The 12,604-nt window shown below is 40.8% G+C and overlaps 2 protein-coding genes across 2 annotated transcripts in view; one reads left to right on the top strand and one right to left on the bottom strand.

Moving 5' to 3' along the window:
* Positions 1-10,579, top strand: part of LOC119552637 (peroxidasin) — a 38,445-nt gene extending 27,866 nt beyond the window's left edge. Inside the window, exon 9 of the mRNA XM_037862328.1 lies at positions 7,723-10,579. Within this exon, the coding sequence (XP_037718256.1) occupies positions 7,723-10,387 (2,665 nt within the window). The 3' untranslated portion in view covers positions 10,388-10,579. The remainder of the gene's footprint in view (positions 1-7,722) is intronic.
* Positions 10,580-10,984: 405 nt separating this feature from the next.
* LOC119552638 (acyl-coenzyme A thioesterase 13) lies at positions 10,985-12,223 on the bottom strand. The gene is made up of 3 exons (XM_037862329.1): positions 12,091-12,223; positions 11,475-11,616; positions 10,985-11,407 (listed from the first exon to the last, which is right to left on the bottom strand). The coding sequence occupies exons 2-3, from the start codon at positions 11,562-11,564 to the stop codon at positions 11,066-11,068; spliced, it is 432 nt and encodes a 143-aa protein (XP_037718257.1). The 5' UTR covers positions 11,565-11,616; positions 12,091-12,223; the 3' UTR covers positions 10,985-11,065.
* Between the last annotated feature and the right edge of the window lie 381 nt (positions 12,224-12,604).

Here is a 12,604-nt window from a genome sequence, read left to right as displayed (position 1 = left end):
AATTTTCTTTTATCTGCAAGTAACAAATATATTTTAAGTGTTATGTCTGAAACTTATATAACTTGCTAAATACATTAATAATATTTTGTATAACATAACTATATACATAAATTAGATTTATAAATTAATTCTTATCATTGTAATCTATTTACAATGAGTTAAAGTTTGTTACAACAATGTAACCAAAATGTTTTAGATTGTGGCTGGCATATTTGGGATCTGGCAGCCTCAAATGATTTTTTAATCCTTGCGGAGCTCCACTGAACTAAATTGCTTGGAAACCACTCCCGCAAAACTATGAAAAGAACATAAAACCATAAAATAAAGCTGCTAGCTAAACTGCTGCACAGTGGTAGGAAAACCAGGGACAGCCTGGCAAAATTCTGGGAAATTTCAGGGGGACGGCCCAGGGAGATATGAACCTCTTCACCGACGAGAATAAACATCAAACTCTGACTGCCTGTTATCAGAAGCAGTTAACAGCTGCACAAACTTGCTAATCCTCTTCAGTTGCCAAGGAACGGGATACTAGGCACCAGGCACCAGCCACCAGCCACCAAGCTCCACTGTGTTGTCAGCTAAACTGCAAATAAAATATGCACCAAGGCTCCACCGAGAACATCAAAAGGCGGCGGAGGAAAGCACAAAAGTTGTCGCCGCTTTCTGTTGCCAGTTGCCAGTTGCCACTTTTCAGTTACCAGCTTTCTGTTGCCAGTTGCCAAACTGAAAAACGTGCTAAGCCCGGAAAAGCTACGTGCCACACTCACACTTACATGCGGATTCGGTTCGGGGAAAATGGCAAAAGACACAGGCAGTGAAAATTCCTCACTGAGGCAACCGCACAAGTTATCCAAATTGCCCAAATTGAAATTGAGTTGACAAGTTGCTGGCTGCAACAAGAAATAGAAATGTTACACACTAAGGAAAATAAAGATATTTAGATAAGGAAATTAGGATAGGACAAATAAAAAACAATTTAGTAATATTCATATGTTATTTCTTGAAGCTAGATTCAAATTTTACATACATTGCTTATAAAATTTTAAAAATTCTAGAATGCCAAGAAAGATATGTAATATTTAATTTTTTCTCAGTGTGCCTGTACAAATTTCTTCCATTCAATTGATTTCCACCTAAATATTTTATAAACTAAAAGGTAATTTTCGCAAAATTCCCCCTCTAATTTAAAATGCTAAGAGTATTAAGCAGAGAAACTAGAGCTTGAAAAATTAAATACATTTATTATTTTATTAATCTTGACCTACTCACATACTCACTTCAGTTCGGAAATGCTTGGTGTCGATGTTGATAACATTTTTTTTTGTGCAAATATTTTATAAATATTTTACTGCTTAGAAGCTAATTCCATGGAACAATTTCCTAAATGCAAAAATAACATTCAGTCTTAAGGTGCATCGAAACTAGAACTTGTACCCAATCTTGTACCTCAACTTTTACTCTCCTTTTGCGGCCTTAGAAGTTTTCAAATTGTTTGTTCCGAAAAAAAGCGACACGATGTGAATTTATTGAGCAAATGGTCTCCGCATCCATCCGCCACAGGCCGTAAATCAATTTGAGGTGGCGGTAGAAAAGGTTCTGGGCGGGAGTACGAACTTGGCCATTAACCGCCGACTGGCGAACTGGAGACCAATGATGGCCCACAAAAGAACCGCTTACACAGCCATTTTCCCGATGCATAATGCAGCAGAAAAGCAGTGGGATAATGGTGGAAATCTGGGGATTTCCATGTGTGTGTGGGTTGCAAGGAGCATTTAGTGCCGGTGACGACGGAAGCCGAATCGGCTTACAGTTCTGCGCCGGCAGCATTAGAAACTTTACTCATTACGGCGGGAAAACCCAGTCGCCAGACCGCAACAAAGCAGCGGGGTTGGAAAATTATAAAGAAAAAATCTGCGAAAAAAAAAAATAAAAAAAGAGAGGGTGTGAGAAAGCAGCGCGCCAAAAGTGAAAAACTATGTTGGAAGAAGGCGGCATTTGGGGGGAATCCCCCAAAACCCAACCTCTATAAAGAGTGAGCGAAAACCGCTGAAAGACCCCGGCGAAACCGCTGCAACAAAAATAACAAAAACACACAGAAATCCGCCTAAGTTGTGGGTAATGCTGGGCGTAAAACAAAAGCTTATCCTGTTACTGCTGGCTCCTTACGGAGGTGGAGCCACTGCCACTGCTCCTGTGATCCTGCTGCTGGCAAAAGGGCTAACCACGGAAATACATTGGCGTACGCCGCAGCGTGTGGCAAAAAGGGAGAGTGAGCCGGAAGTCGGGGCGGTACCCACGAAAAAACTTTACACCAAATTAGGCAACTGCAAGTAATGACAGCGGGGATACCCTTCCTATAAAATATATTTTATTTATATTTTAAACATCACTTGTTTTATAAAAAACAATTCACAAAAATCAAATTATTAGAAAAAAAGATAGGGGCTAAATCATTTTGACATTTCTTTATAGCTTAGGAATTAAGAATTTGATTACTTTTAAAATAAAACCTGGAAAATTAAATTAAAACCTGAGAATTTATTGTGACTTCAAGATCAGCGACTCTCTCCAAGGGAGTGACCACTTCCCAATTACTATCGACATGTTCCCAAACAGCAGAAGAAAGAAAGACAATTTCAATCAACGTTTTGTGACAAAAAACGCAGATTGGGAAAAATTTGAAGCACTCACAAACATCCTTAGTAATTCCATCCCACCGTCAACAAATATAAACCAGGAAGCAAGTAATATAAACAAAATTATACTTCAAAGTGCATACAAAAGTATTCCGCATACAAAACCTGCAAGATCGCATCACAATGTCCCATGGTGGAATAAAAAACTAAAAAATTTAAAAAGGGAAAAAATCAAGGCATGGAAGACCTTCAACAGAGATATGTCGACAAATAACCTTATTAACTACAAAAAACTGAACGCCCAATACAGAAGAGAAATAAGGTCAAGCAAAGCAGACAGCCTCTTTGAACTAACATCCAAAATCACGCCACAATCAAAGCCGGAAACAATTTGGAACAAAATAAGAAAGCTCTGTGGGCTCCACAAAGCCACAAATATCCATGCCATTAAAGGCAACAATAGTAACAATCTCCTAACTTGCCCGGAACAAATTGCTGACACATTTGCAAAACACTGGTCTCTTCGCTCAGAGGACGCACAATTTTCCACAAGCTTCATCGAAGAAAAACAAAAATTACTTACACTTAACCAAGGTAACACACATAGAACAGCATTATTTATGGAACAAGATATAAACTTTTTAGAATTCGCAATCGCCCTGAACAGCCTAAAAGGTCAAACACCAGGACAGGACAAAATAAATTATCCAATGATCCAACACGTCGCAAACTCGGTCAAAATGAGAATCATAAATTTCTTCAATATCATCCTAAAGTCACACATTCCTCAGACCTACAAAACTAGCATAATTATCCCCATACACAAATCAGGAACTGACAAAACTTTAATAGAATCCTACAGACCTATTTCCCTCAATCCATGCTTATCAAAAACATTAGATAAAATAATTTCGAAACGGCTATGGTGGTTTGCAACATCCAACAAACTACTAAGTAGCCGACAACTCGGATTTAAAAAAGGGAAATCCGTTATGGACTGTCTGCTTTACGCAGACGCTCTTATCAACAGAGCCCTCAACGAAAAGAGACACCTCTCAATCATATCCCTAGACTTTGCCAAAGCCTTTGAAAAAATAGGGCTACACACAATCATTAACCAACTCTCGGCATGGGGCTGTGGTCCAATAATAACCAACTACGTGTCACACTTTATGTCAAAAAGGAAAATCAGAGTTAGAGCCAATCATAGCACGTCGACGATACAACCATTACACAACGGTATACCGCAAGGATCCCCACTTTCGGTTATACTTTTCCTTATCGCGTTCAACAGCCTCTCCGATATCTTAGACAAATACAAAAACCTTACCCACACAGCATACGCCGATGACTTTAACATATTTATCAATTTAAAACGAGAAAAAAATGTCTTGATAAACCTGAATAACCTATTTAACGAAATCAACGCTTGGTGCCAAAAATCAGGAGCAATGCTCTCTGTTTCAAAATGCAAGCACATCCACATTTGCAGGAAGAGAGCCTGCTCATGCCAGGTATCAACACAAGATACGACCATCAAAACGGTTACGGAACTGTCGTTATTAGGACTACATTTTGACCACAAATATAAATTTAAGCCCCACATTAAGAAACTACAAAAATCAATAGACAAATCCCTAAACATAATAAAATGCTTATCCAGCGGAAAATACAATAGCCACCCACATACCTTAATCGAAATCGTTAAAAGCCTATGCATCTCTAAGATAGATTACGCCCTTCCTATATACGGCACGTCAAAGAAATCTATGCTAAAACCAATCAAAACCCTACTAAATTCCGCACTACGAACATCATTAGGAGCCTTTTGCTCTACGCCAACAAATAACCTCTACCTTGAAGCAAACATCCAATCAATAGAAAATAGAACCGAATACCTAAAAGCAAAATCAATCCACACTATTCTTCAGGCCAAAGATACCCCGCTCAACCAAATCATACAGCGGATCTCCAAAAACAAAAATAAAAAATACAGAAACTCTACCATCAACCAATGCATTAATAGCTGCCAACACCTCGATATCCCAACCCAAGCTCCTTACAAGCCCAATTCAATAAAACCACCCTGGCTTATGGACACAAGCTTAATAGATATCCAATTAAGCAGTGCCAAAAAATCGACTACGAACAAAGATATTTACCTGAAAAAGTTCCTGGACATCAAACACAACCTTATAAAGAAGAAATTTTCCTTCTTATATACCGATGGGTCCAAAAACAAAGAAATAATAGGGCTAGCAGTTACCACAGAAGAGGAAATTATCAAGCAAGCTGTCCTACCAACTTACTCCTCAGTATACACAGCAGAGGCAATCGCGATTCTGGAAGCTGTTAAAATAGCCGAGAAGAAAAGAGGTAAAACCTGCATTTGTTCCGATTCACTGTCAACCTTGGAAGCTGTCCTTAATTGTAACAACGTGTCATTTTACACTACATCGATCCGGGACTTAATCATAAAACTCGCCCCAAAAATCATGTTACTCTGGGTCCCTAGTCACATTGGGATCAAAGGTAACGAATGCGCCGACACAGCAGCGAAAGATGCAACAAGATCACCCCTAATTTCCATCCCAAATCTAAACCGCACGGACATTAACAAACTTTTAAAAACGAATATACTTCAAAACAACACAAACCTACAACAGAAAGCATCCCCTTGGTACCAAGCCATTAACCCACAGATGATAAGCATCAACAACTACGCCAAAAACACACAACTTTGCAGCTTGCCAAGGAAAGAAATTACCAAGATCATTAGGCTTCGGCTAGGACACACAAAACTGACACACGAATACCGATTCTCCCAGCCAATGAACAGCCAATGCCGATTCTGCACCACAGACGCCATATCGATCTCACATATCCTCAACGACTGCACCGCATTTCAAACACATAGACCTAGTAACTCAAATATAAAACTATCTGATCTCTTAATTAACCCTTCATATGAAAATATCCAGCAAATTCTTAACTTTCTCAAATCAGCTAACCTACTTCAACTCATTTAAATTGTTAATCTCCTTCTCTTCCCACCCATATGTAAAATTCTAGTTATTAAGTAAACCTGTAAATACAATTTAGTCCGGCCGAAAGTCTTAGCAACTATGGCCGATTCCTCCCTGTACCTTAAGTTTTAAACTTTTGGCAACAGAGTACAATAAATAAATAAATTAAATTAAACTTGAGAAATATTTAGTTATGATGAAATAATTTAGTGGCCTATTTAAAAAACAATTACTTAACCTAATGCTCACAGAACGTAAATTGCAAAATATAATATAGATATAAAACCTAATATAGATAAAACCTTTAAATAATATATGGTTAAAGGATTTTTAAAATCGATTTTAATATGAAGACCTCACCACAATATAATTGTTAGATAGATAGATGGATAGACAGATATATATTTAAATATGTAGATAGATAGATGTATGTAATGAAGGGTTTAAATATAGTTGAAAATAATGTTTTAAACTATTTTTGGTACTGTGAAATTCTACAAAGTACAGAGTAAATGAAACCAAGGACGTTATTAAAACCAGTTTTTGTAAGAACTATAAGAAAAATATTGAATTTCGATTTAATAATCAAAAATTATTTCCCCAATTTATAAACACATTAAGGTTTTCTATAAGTACTCTTTGATGTTTTGCACAATGACATGCTCTCTTTTTGAAGTGCCTGCCCCTAAGAAAACCATTATCTGCTAAAAATAATTGCAAGAGTGATTCCCAAACTTTCTGAAAAATTATCAATGACCAAAATACCGTGGACAATTGTCAACTGTAGAACAACAGACCGCCCGTCGAGTCGCCAGAAAAAACAAAAATAAAAGGACAAGGCAAAAGGACAGCCGCAGAATGGCAGCGTGGAAATATGTAGTCCTTGGCTCCGCAATATCCACTGCCTGAAGGCGGAGGACCACGACCCACCAGGAGCAGAAGGACCAAGAGCAGAACCAGTGGCAACTGATAGTGCCAGACTTCTGGTGCAACAGGGTGTATTATGGTCGTTAAGTTATTACCTACAACGTCGCCTCCGCTGCACAATGCCAAAGTTTACACAGGCGAAAGTTTCCTAAAGGAGCATTCCTTGGCAGCAGAATGCACGGCATGAATTGTTGTTAATGCTGGGCCCACTCACCCAATCCTCCCGCCATTCAGAGCACCGAGTTGAAAAGCAAAAAGCAAAGCGGGGATTTTTTCTTATTTTTATCTTTTTGCAAAAAGAATTCAGCATAATTTTATGTAGGGAAGACAGCGCAGAAAATGGGGAAATAGACTGGCTGGCATTTTTATTAGACAACGCGGCCATTTGGGCGACTCCTGGCACTGGCATTATGGTAATTAAAATGTGCAAATTCCCTAAGATATCTTGATTGTTTCAGCGCTTTGTGTTCTCTATGGAGGTGTCAACTCGAGGCCTTAGGCATTTAATAAAGATTAATCAAAAATTAATTCGCAAGTTCGTAGTAATGTACTTTACGTGCCCAAAAGGACACCACTATTCGTGGTCACCAAGAACTATCTTCATTACTTAAATAAAGGGTCTTTAAATTCTACCTTTAGCACTTCATATAACAACGAATCGAGGTCACCAATTTCAATCTTTCTATCTGTTTAGAACGATAGGTATCCCTTATCACATTATGAAGTAGTCTCTGAACTCTACCTTCACCACATCGTAAAACACCACTTTGTGGGTCACCATTTTCCATTTCTCCTTGATATGATTCCAGGTCACCAAAATCTATTTATATCTATTACTATATTTATATACTATTAGGGTTCAGAAGTCTTTGCAGCTTGACTAAATTAGATATCGGGGTCACCAATTTGAATATTTTGCTGATCTCAATTTCTGCTTATAACGATTTGGGGTCACCATAAGCTCATTTTATGACATAGTAATTGGGTATCTATATGCTATCTATAACACTCTATAAAAGGGTCCTTGCATTTTACCAAAGCTAAATATTGGGGTCACCATTTTACAACCTTTTATTACTGATTATTACTGATTTTAACTAATTTTCTGACCTTTATTTGTTTTCCCCCTTTAGAAACAATTTGGATTTGGCTCCAGGAGATCGTTATGTGCGCATTGCCTTCGAAGAAGCCGCTAAAGAAATTGACCTGGCCATTAACAACACCCTGGACATGCTCTTCTCCAACCGATCCGACAAAGCTCCCCCCAACTATGGTGAACTACTGCGGGTTTTCCGCTTTCCCACTGGCCAAGCCAGGCAATTGGCACGTGCTGCAGAGATCTACGAAAGAACTTTGGTTAATATCCGGAAACATGTGCAGAAAGGAGATAATCTGACCATGAAGAGCGAGGAGTACGAGTTCAGGGATCTGCTGTCCAGGGAGCATTTGCATCTGGTGGCAGAGCTATCCGGATGCATGGAGCACCGTGAGATGCCCAACTGTACGGATATGTGCTTCCATTCGCGATACCGTAGTATCGATGGCACCTGCAACAATCTACAACATCCCACCTGGGGTGCCTCACTCACAGCCTTCCGGAGATTGGCGCCACCCATTTACGAGAATGGTTTCAGCATGCCTGTGGGCTGGACCAAGGGAATGTTGTATTCCGGCCATGCGAAGCCGAGTGCAAGATTGGTTTCCACTTCCTTAGTGGCCACCAAGGAGATCACACCGGATGCCAGGATCACCCACATGGTGATGCAGTGGGGACAGTTTCTCGATCACGATCTGGATCATGCCATACCATCGGTGAGTTCGGAGAGCTGGGATGGCATCGATTGCAAGAAGAGCTGCGAGATGGCTCCTCCTTGCTATCCCATCGAGGTGCCACCGAATGATCCGAGAGTCCGGAATCGCCGTTGCATCGATGTGGTGCGATCCAGTGCCATCTGTGGATCCGGCATGACCTCCCTTTTCTTCGACAGCGTTCAGCATCGCGAGCAGATCAATCAGCTGACCTCGTATATAGACGCATCCCAGGTCTATGGTTACAGTACTCCGTTTGCCCAGGAACTAAGGAATCTTACGGCCCAGGAGGGTCTACTCCGGGTGGGCGTTCACTTCCCCAGGCAGAAGGACATGCTGCCCTTTGCCGCCCCGCAGGATGGCATGGATTGCAGGAGGAATCTCGATGAGAACACGATGAGTTGCTTCGTTTCCGGAGATATCCGAGTGAATGAACAGGTGGGTTTGCTGGCCATGCACACCATTTGGATGAGGGAGCACAATAGGATAGCCAGGAAGCTAAAGGAAATCAATACCCATTGGGATGGTGATACTCTGTACCAGGAATCGCGTAAGATAGTGGGCGCCCAGATGCAGCACATCACCTTCAAGCAGTGGCTGCCCCTGATCATTGGTGAAAGTGGCTTGGCGATGATGGGCGAGTACAAGGGTTACGATCCTCAAGTGAATCCCAGCATAGCCAATGAGTTTGCCACGGCTGCCCTGAGATTTGGACACACCATCATTAATCCCATACTCCACCGCTTGAATGAGACCTTCCAGCCAATTCCCCAGGGTCACCTGCTCCTCCACAAGGCCTTCTTTGCCCCCTGGCGTTTGGCCTACGAGGGTGGCGTGGATCCCCTGATGAGGGGCTTTCTGGCCGTACCCGCCAAGCTGAAGACCCCCGATCAGAACCTCAATACGGAGCTCACCGAGAAGCTATTCCAAACTGCCCATGCCGTGGCCCTGGATCTGGCTGCCATTAATATCCAGAGGGGCAGGGATCACGGAATGCCTGGCTATAATGTCTACAGGAAGTTGTGTAATCTCACAGTGGCCCAGGACTTTGAGGACCTGGCTGGGGAGATAAGTAACGCTGAGATACGCCAGAAGATGAAGGATCTGTATGGCCATCCGGATAACGTGGACGTTTGGCTGGGCGGCATCCTGGAGGATCAGGTGGAGGGTGGCAAGGTGGGTCCGCTCTTCCAGTGCCTCCTGGTAGAACAATTTAAGCGCCTTCGCGATGGCGATCGCTTGTACTACGAGAATCCCGGAGTCTTCTCACCCGAGCAACTAATCCAAATCAAGCAGGCCAACTTTGGTCGAGTGCTCTGCGATGTGGGTGATAACTTCGACGAGGTCACCGAGAATGTCTTCATTCTGGCCAAGCACCAGGGTGGCTACAAAAAGTGCGAGGATATAGCTGGCATCAATCTCTATCTCTGGCAGGAATGTGGCCGGTGTGGGAACAGTCAACCCGCCATCTTCGATTCCTATATACCCCAAACATACACCAAGAGGAGTAACCGGCAGAAGAGAGATCTCCGACGGGGAGATGACGAGGTGACCACCGCCGAGAGCTATGACAGTCCACTGGAGTCCCTCTACGATGTGAATGAGGAGAGGGTTAGCGGGCTGGAGGAGCTGATTGGCAGCTTCCAGAAGGAACTGAAGAAGCTGCACAAGAAACTGCGAAAAGTGGAGGAATCCTGCAATGCCGTTGACTCCGAACCAATGGCTCAGGTGGTGCAATTGGCGCCAGCAGCAGCACCACCGGCCCAAGTGGTCACCAAGCCCAAGAGGAGCCACTGCGTCGACGACAAGGGCACCACGCGGCTGAACAACGAGGTCTGGTCGCCGGATGTGTGCACCAAGTGCAACTGCTTCCACGGCCAAGTCAACTGCCTAAGGGAGCGATGTGGCGAGGTCAGCTGTCCGCCGGGAGTGGACCCACTGACGCCTCCCGAGGCCTGCTGCCCCCACTGCCCCCCGCTGGTCAAGTGAAGATTCAGCCGAAGAATTACGCATATCGATGTACACGTTTATCCGTAGTAGCCACACTCACTCTAATCAAAACCGAAAATAAAACAAACAAACACCGGCAATTGCGCAATGAGCATGTTTAATTGACAATTAACTAACAATGTACTGCTACACATGTAATAAAATAAAGCACATTAATATTCCATAAAAATACATGTCCTGTTGAATTTATTTGAAATGTCTAGGAAACTTTGGATCGATACCTAATAGCCCCATTGAAATTGGAAAGTAAAACTTTTTAAAATCAAAGACTATTTAGTTTAACAGATACATTTGAAAATTTCATAAACATAACAATCCAAATAGATTTAAAATTAGTTATTGGAACTAATAATAGGATGTTTCATAAACTTGTTATATTTTTTTTCTATTATCCATTAATCTACTTAAAATACAGATAAAAAATTCGTTATCATACAACCTGTGGCGAAAAAGAAAAAACATTATTAAGGTAGCTCCCATTTTAAAAATCCAAGCCTATTAAAAATATAACCAATTTTGAACTAAAATATATGGGTTGTGTTTCAAATACACCTTTAGATCAATATAGATTTCAAATAATCTTAAATTTTGGCACTGCACCTTATAGAAAATATCTTTATTAAAGCAACTCCCAAAATGTAAATATTTTTCGTAACATTAGTCAAATTTGATGTATTTCAGGTGGGTGCCCTTGGCTATAACCATGTCGTCCTTCTTGTGCTTCAGGGTGCAGTCGATGAAGGCCAGGTACTTGCCCACCTTAGAAAGATTGGCCTGAATCACTACGTCATCACCCAGCTTGGCTCCATTCAAAAAGTTTACACTTAGATCTACCGAAACGCCGGGATGACAGGGTTTTGACATAAGGGCGTAGGTGGTTATCATGTCCACCAGGGTCATGATATAGCCACCGTGCATAAACTTGTACAAGTTGACATGATCTTGGTCCACTTTCAGCTCAGCAGTGCAGGCTCCATCGCCGCCGTCCACAATCTTGACCTTTATTAGACAGGATGAAATAAAAGATTAGATAATGGAGCTGCAGTGGGGGTATATAATGTCTTACCTTTTGAAGGTGACTCTCAAAACCCGTTGATTTGGTAATGATTTCGGTGATATGCTTGGCGAATTCAACTCCTTTTTTGCGAGTTCCCATGTTTTTTGTTTATAGATGTTGCTCAACAGACAATTCGATAGCGTCTACTTAACTGGAATAAAAATTGTGATTTGTTTGGGAAGGTTAGAAAAGTACTAAATACTGTTTCGCAGATAGATCCATAGATATGGATAGATAGTCGTATCGGCCACTTAAAAGTCAAGTCCTCGATAGTGATAAGTCAACAAGGAACTACAGAACAATCCATTTTTATTGTAAAGTGATTTGTAAGAGGGGACAAGGCTAAGATCTGATGACATTAGGTACTTGATAGAGGGTCTGTACACATATATATTATGTATAAAAGATAGGTTACTGCGGAAGCAAAAGTTGCAGATGTACGTATAATTTGAAATTGAGTGTATGAGGTTAATAAAAGGGTTACTTTGATTTTATATATATGACTTCAATATCTTCGAGTGTAGTTTTCCGTATTTTGACGTAAGTAAACCACTTGTAAATTATCAAAAGAAAGGTAAACACAAATTACGTAATGTCATGATACAGTGAATAATATTGAACCTACCAAACAACGGCCGGAAAGCCTTTGGAACCGCCATTCAAATCGCACAAAATAACGTAATACCTTCCAAAAAAACAATGTAAATTTAAAAACAAACAACAGCTGTCTCTCGATTGACGTGCCAGTCATCGATTAATCGAAATGCGTTTTCAAACACCGCTAAGAAATCGATACCAAAAATATTTTCAAATTCAAATCTATCGGGACTTTTTTTGGGAAATGGTTTTTTTATTTTTTAATGAAGGAGCTGTTTGTGTATAGCAAAGTCCAATTATATTTAATACTCAATAAGTCTTCAGCTGTTAGTTTATAAAGATGGGTTTTTGACTTCCAATTCTTTTCTTGAAGCGCCTGGACGTCGACTGCTTCTTCTCCTTTCTAACATCGTTCTCCACCTCATGTAATTAAAACTTTAGACTTCATCAAATATATGAATCATATGATTCTGTGTCGGATAACTTATCTTGCTCATTATCCTTCTTAAAACAGAATTAAATTGAAACTTCTTCCTTTTCCT

Source organism: Drosophila subpulchrella, chromosome 3L (assembly GCF_014743375.2).
Source record: "Drosophila subpulchrella strain 33 F10 #4 breed RU33 chromosome 3L, RU_Dsub_v1.1 Primary Assembly, whole genome shotgun sequence".
Taxonomy (NCBI): Eukaryota; Metazoa; Arthropoda; class Insecta; order Diptera; family Drosophilidae; genus Drosophila; species Drosophila subpulchrella.
This window is presented reverse-complemented; position numbering and strand designations above follow the sequence as displayed.